Source organism: Ischnura elegans, chromosome X (genome assembly GCF_921293095.1).
Source record: "Ischnura elegans chromosome X, ioIscEleg1.1, whole genome shotgun sequence".
In the NCBI taxonomy this organism is placed as follows: Eukaryota; Metazoa; Arthropoda; class Insecta; order Odonata; family Coenagrionidae; genus Ischnura; species Ischnura elegans.
In genome coordinates this window covers 79,130,353-79,144,582 of record NC_060259.1, presented here as the reverse complement: position 1 = coordinate 79,144,582, position 14,230 = coordinate 79,130,353, and the positions used below count along the sequence as shown (strand labels likewise).

Below are 14,230 nucleotides of genomic sequence, written 5' to 3'. Positions count from 1 at the left end.
CTAGCTCTTGAAATATGTAGTCTATTTGTGGCTTATTGGTCACAAATATGTATATCCATGTGAACCAAATTTTTGTCCTTACTCTAGGACTCAAACTTAGAAAAATCTTCTGACACTGATCATTAAATCACGCCTTTATAAATTTTCACACCCCCACCATCTAGAAGTTCACAGTGTGAGGGTCTAGGGTTGACCTAGGGGTCCCAATTTTTTGCCCTCAATCCCATAACTTTTTTACATGGGAAAATTTTCCCAAAAAAATCTATATTTCCCATCAACCTTTAGCACTTAATGCATAAGCTGAAAATTCTATCTGTAACACTGTTTAGTTAGCAAATACATACATATTTAGAGAGCAATAATACTGTGCTATATTTATGGTACTCCTCACCAGAATTATTTATAGGTCAATTTATCTCTCCCTGTGCTAAAATTTAATTCCTGCACTCTCTTTCTATCATGCAGACGTCAATGAGTGTGAGGAGGATATTCATGGATGTATTCCTGAAACTGAACTCTGTCGCAATACAGCCGGTGCATATGAATGTGATGCAGTATGTGATCCTGGTTTCATTTTCAATGAAAGGCAGCAGTCTTGTGAAGGTAAGTGATAGAGGTAGTGTATACAGCCACCTGATCATGCACATATTGGTCCAGGTGATATTTAGTATCAATACTTGAAATTGCATCATAAGTATTTTTGTCCTCATCTGCTGGCAAATCAAGTGCTGTTAATTCAACTCCATCAATATTTTGGTTTAATAGCTTGCAGCTGATATCATTTTATGGTGAAACTTTAAAACTTCCTTTCCAAAATAACTACGAATTTGCCTTTAAAGGACTCAAAATCAGAATTCCTTGATCTTTTAATATAGAACTTTAGCATGTAGCAAGTTTAAATTTTGAGGGAATTGCATTTTCACTTATTTTATTTTAAAACTTATTCTTGAAATATGTTTAAGGAAAGGCCTGCCCAAGAATGCTAAGGTAGTTATTTTTTTCTTTTGCCAATCAGATATAAATGAATGTGAGGATAGCCCTCCAAGGTGTAACCCTAAAGAAGTATGTATCAACACCAATGGAAGCTTTTCTTGCCTTGCTCATGTTTCTCCACCGGTGATACCCAATGATCCCAGCAATAGATGTGCTGCTGGGTTTCGATACAATGTGCCCAGGCAGTTGTGCATGGGTAAGTAAATGAGAAATATCTTCATGATCAGTATACTTTTGGGGGGCCATTCAAATCAGTAAATTAGTAGATATGTAATTTCATGTGGAGTAATAATTACTGTTGACTATTACTTTACTTTGGTCTAAACAAAAATGAACCATTAGGGGTTTTCAAATTCCAACAGGCACCTAAGAAATGGTCACCATCATGGCTATATCTCAAAAAAAGATATTTGGTAGATTGATAAGAGTGACTTATTGATTAAGAAGTTTGCCACTTGTTATTAATTCTCTCAGTAAATATTTCATGAAGTTGAGCTAGCAAAAAAACATTAAAAATTTCCATTTTGGCAAGTGAGGGGAAAACAGTCTATTTTTCAGTCTGCAATTTGATCTACCACAATTAGAGTAGCAGACTATGTCTTTGCTGTAAACCAGATTAAATGAAATGGTTTTGTGTGCATTTATGGGTAACTGAAGCTATTGAAATATTTGTAATTTTCATCATTATTTCTAGACATTGATGAGTGCAGTGAAAACATTCATGTGTGTAGCAAATCTACAGAAATATGTATTAATGAGCCTGGTGGATATAGGTGTTCCTCCAAGAATTTAGATGATGCTGAAAGTGAATGCCCATCAGGTTACCAGAAATTGGGTGCATATGAAGAATGCATAGGTGAGTTTTGACTTTAAAAATCTACATTTGTATTACATTGTTTGAAAACTTTATTATTAAAATGTTTGTTTCATAATGAAATCCTATCTTCCATGGAAGATTTAACTTCATTATGAAACTAGGGTCGTGTCCATTAAACATGTACTGTGAGCGGGGGCAGTCTGGGGTGATTGGGAGCTCTCGGCTGGGGCTCATAATGTGGCCCACTTTACTGGGTAATGTGAGGGATCTCCTGTGGAAAATTCAAGGAAATTGCATGTACAGAAATGGATTTTGCTGCTATTCTGTCTCTTAAAAACCAGATAGAAGGTAATAAAAAAATAGCAATTTTGTAAGAAAAAAACCATGAAACCTGAGAATTTCACAGCTTATAAAACTTAATAATTTACTATGGTTCCATAATCTATTAAGTGAATTTTTTCTGTGAAACTGTGATGTATACAGTGCACAAAACATACCAACATATTTTCTGCCTAAATTTCAGGATATATATAGTATGTATGTACTTAAAATTTCAAATATGGGGATTGACGGATTTTTGGCAGAGACACTTATCACATGAGCTATAAAAAGAAAAGTAAAGCAGTACAACTCATCTAAAACTGCTATGAGGTTTGGAGCATTCAATGTGGATTTTTTGTCTTCATATTTTGTTCTTAGCTTTGGAATTTTAGCAGACAGAATCTTAGTGCACTAGGGAGAGTCTGTGTGCAAAGCAGGTGGCATGTCAGCTAGTCATTGGTTCAATCATGTATCCACATGCATTCATTATTTTTTGTAAACTTTAAATGATTATCATGTGGAAAAATAATTTATCATAGTAAATGTAGATAAATTGTTTTCAAATTGATTCACCAATAATCATTCTCATAAGAGCTCAGTGATGACTCAACTTGAACAGTAATTATGGTGGAAAGTTAATTTTGCATACCTGCCCAGTGAGAAATGGGTGGTGGAATCCACGTGGAACCCACGTGGAATCCACGTTGAGTGGTGGATATTTGGTGGTGGTGGATATTGAGTGGTTGGACCCACGTGGAATCCACGTTGATTTCAAGTGGATTTGTGGTGATTAGCATAAAATGTTAAACAGAATTTCTAATTTGAGGAACTTAACTCTCTGGTGACATTGCGTCATTTATCATCCTGAAACCACGCTAGTTATGTGAAAATGTATCGCACATTCTATTTTTATATAATTCGTGGAAAGGCAGCCATGAGAGCACATGAAAAATCGTAGACACATATATAGAAGGTTTAGATATAGAGTGGTTGAGGTTTTAATGGTTTTAGGACAGCACCAACTGCTGTTTTAATTTTTCCACCAAATTTCCACGTGGGTTCCACGTTGATTCCACGACCAAAAACACGTGGTATCCACGTTAATTCTCCACGTGGGTTCCACGTGGATTCCACCACCCATTTCTCACTGGGTGTTAATAGATGTTTTGATATTTTAAAAGATGCATTGTAAAATTTTCATTTATAGATATTAATGAATGTCTTGAGGCCAGTGAAATTCCATGTGACAGCAATCAAGATTGTGAAAATACACCGGGTAGTTATATTTGTTTGTGTAAAAGAGGCTTCCAAATGGACCCCATTACTCAAGCTTGTACTGGTAAGTCCTAGTTTCATTCAATATTTTTGTAAACAAATGTATGATCTCTTATTTGCATAATCACAAATTTCCTTTTATCCAGATGTCAATGAGTGCCAGGTAGGGTCACATGACTGTACCTCTAGCCAGAGGTGTGATAACACAATTGGATCCTTTCAGTGCATAAGATTTACAAGCTGTGGCACGGGGTATACTCTTAATGCACATACTGGCCTTTGTGAAGGTAGGCAAGTTTTTTTTTATTGATTTAAACAAATCAAGGTGATGATTTTCATGAAAAATTTTAGGTTTTCCTGGCTTATTGTGATATTGTAAGTTTAACACGTTGCGTACGGAAGGCGAGAATTCTCGTCATTTTTTTCCAGAACGTTCCGGACGGATGACGAAGATTCTTGTCATTTAGGGACGTCAACCTAAACAATTTTAAAGCGTACAATATGTATTCATCAGTACGTTTTCCGTTGTTGTTCGTTATTCATAATGAATTTATGCATCATAACATTTGATTGGGTAAAGTTATATTCTAAACATTAACTTTTTAACCATGTTTAAACCAACGGCATTACGCCCTAATAGGCACATATTTCCAAATTGGCAGTCCGAGGAATTTAAATACCCCGGTACGCAACGTGTTAACAGGTTTCCAAACATCTAACTGTGTTCGGGGGTTCCAGCATTTCAATGGCATAGTCTTCCATGGTCATTAGGGTCACTCTGATGTGGCAATACTCTACAACCCTGATGACAAGAGGAGACTACACTGTGGAAATGTTGGTGCCAAGAAATACCATTACCGGTTAAAAAAACCATGAAACCTTGATGATGATTTTCATGTTCATTAAAATTTTATAATTCAAATTACAGATGATGATGAGTGCAGTCTGAAAACTGATAACTGTGCCGCTCTTGGTCCTCTTTATGAGTGCAGAAACACCCTTGGGTCCTTCCGATGTGACAGAAAAAAATGTGGTCCTAACATGATTTTGTCTAATTCAGGGCAGTGCATAAATGTACAGTGCCCTAAAGGATACCAAGCAGCTAGCGATGGACAATGCAATGGTAACATGAAATATAAATACTTGTAATATGTTACTATTGAAGTTCATTTAGGGCACCTTCTTGAGGTATTAACAAGTTTAAATTTAGATTGTATGATGATCATACCAGTGGCGCAGCGAGGGGGGGGTTTTGGGGGATAAAACCCACCCCAGAGCTCATAGATTTTTTTAAGTTAAATCTATTTTACTTAATTGGATTAATATTGGTTATAGAATAGTGTGAGCATTAATAAAATATCCCTAAGAAGCCCGTAAAAACACCATTTTGAACCGTTTATCTAAATTTTTTCCGGCGGAGGGCCTATCTGCTCCTCCCGCTTACCCTAAGGGGTATGCAATACCCCAAGCCCCCCAGTATTAGTTGTGCCTGAAACGCCCCCTAGCCTTAACTCCTAGCTGCGCCCCTGGATTATACATATTTCCAAGTTTTCGTACTGAAATTGCTGCTGTTGAATCACTTGAAATATGATAGGGGAAAAAAGCAGTTTACAGTTGCAGAAACTATACCTAATTGAAAACAGCAAATTTTCCTTATTTATCTGTCTATAAATAACCTCATTTGTATTTGGGTATTTGTTGATGGTCTTTGGTTATAAATGAATGATTTATTATTTACAATTTGAATGATATCTTCCAATTATTTGTCTAATCTGCCTGATTTTTTTTCCTAAAAATATTTGTCTAGATATTGATGAATGCGCCCTTGGAAATCCTTGCAAGCGCAATCAACGCTGCTTGAACACATTGGGATCTTACAAGTGTGTTAATTTTCTGAGCTGTAGAAGTGGGCATGAGCTTAATGAAGCTGGAACGCATTGTGTTGGTATGGTATTTATTTGCTCGGTATTATCATTATTTCCCTTATAGCTTCATGAGAAGCCATTGATGTTATTGTTAGGATTGTTAGTTAAATTGATGAAGGATTTAAAGCAACAAGATGAAATAATGGGCTCAATCACCATTTTTTTCATTGTTGATTGTACTCTCACTCACTCAGTGATTCAACCCAAAGGTTGGCTTGGATAGTTGAGGGTAGATCTTACCCTGAATTAAATCACAGGCATGTGAACTTGACATATTCGGGGTAGATAGGCCAATTCCTTTCCCTGGGCCACCTCATACTAGGTGTATTTTTATTTGGGGTAATCTGGAGGATTCACCTGAGATTTGAACTCAGTAGTCTTCAGTCAGCAGCCTGGTGCTCTTCCCACTAAGCTACCATGCTCTCATGGATTGCCTTAGAGGTTGTAAAATGAATAGACCTTTATTTTTCCATATTCTGATGTGTTCCCTACTAATAGAGCTAATTGCAATGAGAAGTGGATGCACTTTTGTAGATAAGTCGATGGCGTTATGTGCTCCTGCTTAGCAGTTCACTGCTTCACAGATACTCCTCAGCGTTGGGCATCAACCTCATCTATTATCTTCTGTTTACACTCTTATGAGCGATTCCTTCCCTCAATTAGCAGTTTTCCCTGAATGAGTTAATGAAATGTAAATCTCATGATGTCACCAGCTCGCATGCATGAATTTCCAAAATTTTTCCCCTTGTGGAAACTGCCTACCTTTGGAGACGATTAGGTCAGGAGCACCTATCTTCCCGACTTCCTCATAGTTATGAAAAATTGTGGACTGAGATCAGTGTCTAATGTCCAAAACTTTCTGAAAACTGGATAATTTTAGCTATATTTTTTGTTTCATTGACCAAATATATTTTCTCAAATACGTATAGCCACTTTGACTCTGAGCTGGTAAACTGAACTGTGAGGAATTTTTATTTTAAAAAATTGCAGCGATGTAAGTTGGGAATGATTTCATTGCATGGAGTTGCCTTGCTTTGGCTGACTTTGGTTACCAGAAGATCTAACTTGAATTCAAATATTCTCAATCTTTGCTATTGATTTTCATGTACCTATATGCATATAGACCAATGCCATGAAAATTTCAGTGGTTTTTTCATCTGTGAGACAAGGGAGGGTCAATGGTTTGGTGATCATTCATTAAGGCAAGCCATATATTTTTTAACTTTCAGATATTGATGAATGTGCCCGAGGTACTCATGATTGTTCTCCAGAGCAAACTTGCCAAAACCGTGCTGGTGGGTACGTTTGCCAATGTCCTGCAGGATTTACCAGAGGTGCTGGTAAAAAGTGTGTGGATATTGATGAATGTGCCAGATATGCTGATAAGGTACCTATTGGGAAGATTATTGACAGATACATATTATTAACATAATTTAGTGGCTATTATTTATTAAAATATTTTGTATCCAAGGTGTGCTCCATTAATTCTGTCTGCCAAAACACTCCTGGCTCATACAAATGCCTCTGCAAACCAGGTTTCAAGGAGGGTCCTGATGGGATCACATGTGAAGGTAAGGCTGGCTGTTATATTATTAATGCTACCCTGAAAGTATAGATACTTAATCAGATTCAATTTTCAGATGTTGATGAATGTACTGAAAATAGTAACGTCTGCCAACAAAAATGTCTCAATGCTTGGGGGTCTTACAGATGCACTTGTAATCCTGGATTCACCTTACATTCTGATAACAGGTAATTTTCATGTATTTATTTTTTTAAATAACCCCTTCCTATTTTTTGTTCATAGATTATTACCAATAGAATTAAACCTTGGTCATTTAAAGTGACTTAGCAATTGAGAGAATTTAGTTTCAAATACAGCAATTTGAAGCATGAAGAAAAATATGTATTTATTGCTCGTTCTCATCCAGTACTAAGCGCATACAGTTTATGCTGCGGAAGCTATGGTCGTGATTTGACGACTTATTCGGAAAGTTTTTTGCCTCCTTCAATGAAATGTACTTGAATTCATCCAAGGCGATGAATGTTCTTTGAGGGGCTGTTTCCCACATAGCACAAAATATCTTCTAGATGTCTAGAAAATATCTTCAATGTCTTGGATATTTTAAATATCTACTAGATATCTAGAAAATATCTTCAATGTCTTGGATATTTTAAATATCTACTAGATACATATCTAGAAAATATCTTCTATGTCTTGGATATTTTACATATATGTATACCAGAAGTCTAGAAAATGTCTTCAACGTCGTGGTTATTATAAAAATGTATTAGATGTCTAGCATATGTCTTTTTGAGCGGGGATTCTTCAAGACCTATACATGCAAGACACTGAATCAATATTCATTGATATATATTCTCAAAGATATCTTGTAGATATTAGAAAAGCGGACATTCAGATATCTACAAAATATCTAGAAGATAATACAAGATATTTTCTAGACATTAGCTGAAGACGTTATAGATATTTTCTAGATATCTAGAAGATATTTTGTGCTATGTGGGTTGACAGACCATGGTTTATGGTTTTATTGAATTAAAATTCTCAAAAATAAATTGTATCACTTTTTCTGCGTGCTGAATACCAGAAATCCTTTGGTCCCAAGCTTTCCGGATTTGAGGTCCTCAACTGTACTAATTTCGATAAATTGGTGAGCCAAATTAAAATGAAAATTTTTAATTACTGCATTTCAAATAAGTAGGATTGGTGTGATTAGAATATATTTATTTATTTTTAGGGTTCTGGGGAGAGTTTAACCTTATCCTCTACAGTAATTCTACTATTGTTGAATCATTAAGCTTCGTAATTTGTCAAGGAAAAAAAAACTTGCACCAAAATTGCTTTTTGGGTTAAATTCCAATTAACTAATTTATCATTGAAAACGTGACTTTTGGAATTTTAAATTTATCCCAATGCTTCTTGAAGTTTTGGTTAGGTATGTGTGGTATCATGACACTGAGGTAATTTGCTCATCCATCAACATTTCTTTTTCTTCTTTTTATAGGACTTGCAGAGACATAGATGAGTGCCAAATATTTAAACACAACAGGCTTTGCATTGGGAACTGTGTGAATGATCCAGGAAGCTACCATTGCACTTGTCCAAGTGGATACAAACTTGGGGGGGATGGGAGATCTTGTCAAGGTCAGATATCAAAAGGAATCTCTCTTACCTGTAATTATACATAAATGCTGAAGCGTATCAAAATACATATGTACATAGTTCTTTCTACTCTCAGACATGTGGGCACAAATTCAGTTACTTTATGGTAATTACTGGATAAGATGTGAACCTAAAACTGTTATTATTGACATGCCATACTTGAAGGACACTTCATATGACTTAATATGCATGAGTAAAAGTATCTGAGCCCTATACACAATGCTAGAATATACAATATTTTATAAAAAGGTTTACTTATATACTTCGATATGAAAATATGATTTTATGCTATGTAAATTTGATACTATTTGTTACTTTTGTGTCATGGAATAGGATTTTTGTTGATCTTCTCACTCACCATTATCTCTTTTTAGATATTGATGAATGTTCCATTGGAAATCCATGTGCTCCGGATGAAATTTGCATTGATACGAGAGGTGACTACCGCTGTAATTCTATAATCTGCCCACCTGGGTATATCAGGGATAGGGACCATAAAAAGTATGTATTCTATCCTTTCAAGTAATTTGCTCTAGATTTAAAATTATTATAGTTATTAGTCATATACATATAGATATTAGGACTGAAGTAATGAGCAGTGGCGGATACAACTCAAGGAGGGGGTGCAAAAGATCTTGAGCTACCTCTACTTTTGTTGAAATAAAAAAATAATAAAGTCACATGCAAATTCTAAGAAAGTTTTGTTTAAACTTACTACACACATGCAAGACAATGCCATCTTATGACATAAAAAAGTTACGATTGTAGTTCTGCTATGATGCGGACTTGGGAGGGGGAGGTGCGCTCCCTCATATTTTATCCCCCACTGGTGGTTGGTGCATGTATATTGAGGAGAAGAAGAAAGAAGTTAGAGCCCCCTCGGAAACATGGAAATTAAAGAAATAATTAAATATTGTAGTCTGAATTATTTTAACGAGATCTGTGCAAGGGTATGGCCATAGCATGCAGTGATACTCCTTCATACTCAACATTATTCATATGAATGAAAATACGTATAATGGAGGGGGGCCTGAGAGGGCTCAATGAATGAGGATTTATGTAAGACTTTGGGTAGCAATTTAACCACCACCAAGAAGTATTTCACGTTGATAAATGGCTACTACCAATTTTCACAAATATTTGTGCATATTGCAAAATGTCACTGTACCTAATTGAGGTGATCATGAAGATGTTCTGCATGGCTGAGACAAGTATTGCTGCTTATATTAGAAATTAATGAGTGACAGAAACTCACTGCATGTCTAGTAATTCAATGTGAACATGGTGGTGATATATCAGGTTAGGTATTAGGGCCTAGGTGAGTGACAAGGCAGTATATCAGCTCACTAAAAACTAATTGTTTAACTTAATCATGCTTTAATGATGTAGTAATAGGGTGGTTTCCTATTATTTTTTTATTGCCTAAATCGAAAGATTATTATATTACTCATAGAGTATATGTATTTCACACTTATAGATTTTTTAATGACGATCTCTATTTTTTGCGATTAAATGAAAAGTAAAAATTTTCAAGCGAGCGAAAATGCGATGGCTAAGCATGAATGCTGGGAAAAGCCCGAGTGAGGTCATTCTGGATCCGGCTGCCACCATGTGAGGCCACATTGGTGAGACTCTACGAGCGCAGCTACAATGCAGGCTACTAGCAGGTAGTGCTTGCCTTAAAAAAGGATTATTAATACCCTTTCAAACGAAGGAAACTTCCCAACCTTAGGTAATTTTAATAGGTGATTATTAAGAGATGTTTCCGTGAGCTCTGTGCCTCATGCATTGGTAATCTCAGACGATGTAAAACTCCTGACTACTCGTATAGAATCTAGGTCCCTGTGACGTCACGTGGAGTGACATCACATGGATGCCAATCTGGCCTTTTTCAAATGAGGTTAAAATTGACCATTGCCTGGGATATCTAAAACCAAATAATTTGTATATTATGAATACACTAATGGTGGGTAACGAATCGCAATCAATGCCTTTCGTTATCTTTGATGAAAGAAGCTATACCCTATTAAAGTACATACAATGCTTTTATTGTGAATCGAACCAAGTCAAGTAATTTAGAATTAAAATACAGACATCTAAATCAACAATTTTACAATGTTTTCTCCCAAGGTCCAATGGTTTTTTGACTTACCCATTGTATTTATTGCTTTTGTGCAAAAATGAAAAAAATCAGTACTGAAAGGGTTACACCAAGGTGGAATTCCTGATTGATCTTTTACGAAGAAATAAATCAATCAAGAAATTTATTCGTCATGATTTTGATGAACTCACTTCTGAATTATCACCAGTTTTTTCCTGTGCTTCATGAATAGAAATAGTCAAACGATATCAAGAGTTCCTTTTACTCTCAAAATTTTCTCTTGTTATTGAATTCATTCCATTCTTGCTCATTGCTACTTTCTTTACTTTCCAGTCGCTGCAAAAGGGCTGCACTGTATTGTCGAGAAGGGGATATTGAATGCCTAAGATTACCGAGTACTTATGTCTACAACTTCATCAGCTTTGTTTCCAATATACCTATACCTTCTTCTGGCCAACTTGACTTGTTTACAATGACTGGTTCATTGTATAGCAAGAAGAGTGTTCAATTTCACTACGATATGATTAATGCAAGGGCTGAACCAGGAATTTCTCGTGCAAGTAAAGAATTCTTCAAACTCCGCCGGACCGCTCAAAATCAAGCTGTCATTTCCTTAGTTAGGCCAATTCTTGGACCCCAAGAAATAGAACTTCAACTCTCAATGGAAGTGTATCATGAGGGTATAATTGGAGGATCTTTTGTTGCAAAAATTTATATTTATGTATCTCGCTATGAATTTTAAAAGTTTTACAAAAATGGCAATTTTTACTTAAATTATTAAGCTTTTGTGGAAAACCTGTCCGCAAATACTATTTAACTGCTGTCTCAAGAAAAAATAAAATCCATGTAAATATCAGTGTATGTGTTGTAATGTATAAATTGTGAATAATGAAAGGAATTCACAAAATAAATGTAAAGCAAACAGATTTCATATATGTAGTTTCTTCAGCATGCTTTGAATATTAGTAATGTCTCATTTTTAATCACAGGTATATTATCCCTTATAGATATCCAAAAGTTGATCTATCTAACAGTGTCATGGAGCTACAGTCAACATCCTGAATAGAAATTTTCGGAATTGGAATTAGCCATGCTTTTGCCTAGAATTTGTTAGCCTGACTAAATGCCATCTTCCATCAATGTCGACATGCTGTCTATGCTCAACTGACACTATATGGCTATCTTGGTCTGAGTTCCTTTGACTTTCTCTGAGTGAACACTGACGACTTTTCTTGATAACTTTCTCCCTGTGACCAGGCAGTGGCGGATACAGAAAAAATTAAAGGGAGGGGCACTAAAGATCTCTTGAGCTACCCTTACTTTTATTATACACTCATACAAGATAATGCCATCTTTTGATATAAAAAAAGTTACAGTTGTGGTTCGGCAATGCAGGCGGTCCCACAAGGGGAGCGTGGCTCCCCCTTGTGAGGCCCCCTTCACCCTCCATGTGTATCCGCCATTGCTACCAAGTAATATTATGGTCATCAATAAAAATGACTCAAAAATTTTCAAATGGGGCTGGTTTGGTACATAAATATTATGGCCTTGAATTAGTTATGGTAGCAGTGCAGTGACCGAGTGAGAGGAGCATTGTGATACCTATCAAATGGTATTGGGTTCGGATCTGGATTGAGCTGTTGAGCACCCTGTTCCACGGAAAGAAACTGCCCCTCTCTTCACAATCAGAAATTCACACACCTGTGGTTGATTGTAGGATGAGCTATATCCTTAACCATCCAATACAATGCTTTGAGTTAACACTCCATGTGAGAGAGCTATAGTGTGCATTAGTTGAGGAGTCATCTTCATCATAAGTGAATTGAGATGTAACTGTTGATGATGTGGAATACTGCTCTAAAGTTGTATTAACCCTCTTAGTGCCACGGGCCGATTTATCGACTTTTGCTCCACGAGCCGATATATCGGCTCAAGCATAGACCGGATTTTCAAACTAATATTGTTGTAATAATTAAATTTATCCTTTATCCAATATATTAAAATATTATAATCAAGAAATAATTCCTTTTCAGTGAAATAAAAAAACATAACATTGATATCTAAAATAGTAACTTCACGTTGTGTTTTTTCATAAAGTGCTACAAAACTCTTTTAAATTTCGGTGGCACTATAAGAGGGATAAAATAAATTGACAACTCCTCACACCCTCCCCTTTCAACCTCCTTCCCTCTATGAACCCTCCTCAAAAAAAACTATCCCAATTCCCTCAGAAAAGTGACCAGCAATGGCCATGAGACATCCATCAACAAACCCAATAAGTATGCAGGATGTCCCGCGAAAGCTTCAATGAAGAAATGAGATGTGACTCATTAGCAGAGCATGCTTAGCCCTTTTACCATCACTAGCATTGCAAGGCTGATAACTTTTGGTTTCCTATCCACCTATGTTCCAGTTGTGTAGGCCAGGGGTAGCAAACCTATGGCCATTGGTGGATATATCATATGTAGAGATACGTGAAAATCGCACTTTCATTTTTATTTTATCGAACTTTCAATAACAGTTTATCGCATTTTGTAGCGTCTATTTTTTATTTTCATAATGAGGTAGATGACAATAAAATGTAGTGAAACACAGTTATATGACAAAATACAGAATATTTTAAATAATTATGTTGTAGAACAATAATAAATTAGGGAATAAGACATAGTAGAGGTGGAGGTGTAGCTTGCTCTCGCCCACTTGTACATAATTCGTGGCCACGTAGAGTCCCAGCCAACTAGCCGCTGGCCAGTCGCTCACATGCTTTAAGCGGTGAGTGTCGGTGGACCAATTAAACTGTGCTTGGCATAAAATGTACTACGAATTTTCCCTCCGAAAAGGCAAATTTGCATAAAAATATCATAAAAGTCCTGTCATTGCATCTATGTCGCATTTGTTTGTGCACATCGCATCTATATCGCATTTGCGATTTTCACGCATCTCTAATCATATGTATACATATGGGATACATTCATGGGGTGCGCCCTCCCCCCCTTGTGGGGCCACTCACATTGCCGAGAACTGCAGAACCACAGTTTTAACTTTTTTTATATTGTAAGATGGTATTGTATTGTATATGTGTACGATCAGTTTAGATAAAACTTCATTAAAATTTGCGTGTGACTTGATTATTTTTTATTACAACAAAAGTAAAGGCCTCCCCCCTTGAGTTTTTTTTCTGAATCTGCTACTGCCTAAGGCACACATGCCCAAAGTGGCTCAGAGAGCAATAGGATGGTTCCCTATTTTTTTTATTGCCTAAATCGAAAGATTATTACTCCTGGAGTATGTATTTCACTAATTAGATTTTAAAATGACAATATCTATTTTTTGCGATTAAACGAAAAGTGAAAATTCTCAAGTGCGCGAAAACACGATGGCTAAGTATGAATGCTGGGAAAAGCCTGTGTGACGTTATTCTGGTTCTGGCTGCCACTGTGTTAGGCCACCTTGGTGCGAGGCTATGAGTGCCACTATGATGCAGGCTGCTAGCAGGTAGAGCTTGGCTTAAATTAGGGTTATTAATCAAATGAAGGAAACTTTCCAACCTTAGGCAATTTTAACAGGTGATTATTAAGAGATGTTTCCCTGAGCTCTGTGCCTCATGCATGCAT

At 36.2% G+C, this 14,230-nt stretch overlaps 1 protein-coding gene across 2 annotated transcripts in view; it reads left to right on the top strand.

The window, feature by feature from the left end:
* LOC124171024 (fibulin-1-like) overlaps positions 1-11,542 on the top strand; it is an 83,036-nt gene extending 71,494 nt beyond the window's left edge. For both annotated transcript variants that reach the window (XM_046550162.1, XM_046550161.1), the window contains 13 exons: positions 466-603; positions 1,016-1,189; positions 1,688-1,849; positions 3,339-3,470; positions 3,553-3,693; positions 4,335-4,529; positions 5,214-5,351; positions 6,561-6,718; positions 6,803-6,902; positions 6,972-7,083; positions 8,358-8,497; positions 8,890-9,016; positions 10,950-11,542. In XM_046550162.1, the coding sequence (XP_046406118.1) occupies positions 466-603; positions 1,016-1,189; positions 1,688-1,849; positions 3,339-3,470; positions 3,553-3,693; positions 4,335-4,529; positions 5,214-5,351; positions 6,561-6,718; positions 6,803-6,902; positions 6,972-7,083; positions 8,358-8,497; positions 8,890-9,016; positions 10,950-11,358 (2,126 nt within the window). In that variant the 3' untranslated portion in view covers positions 11,359-11,542. The remainder of the gene's footprint in view (positions 1-465; positions 604-1,015; positions 1,190-1,687; positions 1,850-3,338; positions 3,471-3,552; positions 3,694-4,334; positions 4,530-5,213; positions 5,352-6,560; positions 6,719-6,802; positions 6,903-6,971; positions 7,084-8,357; positions 8,498-8,889; positions 9,017-10,949) is intronic.
* Positions 11,543-14,230: the final 2,688 nt, after the last annotated feature.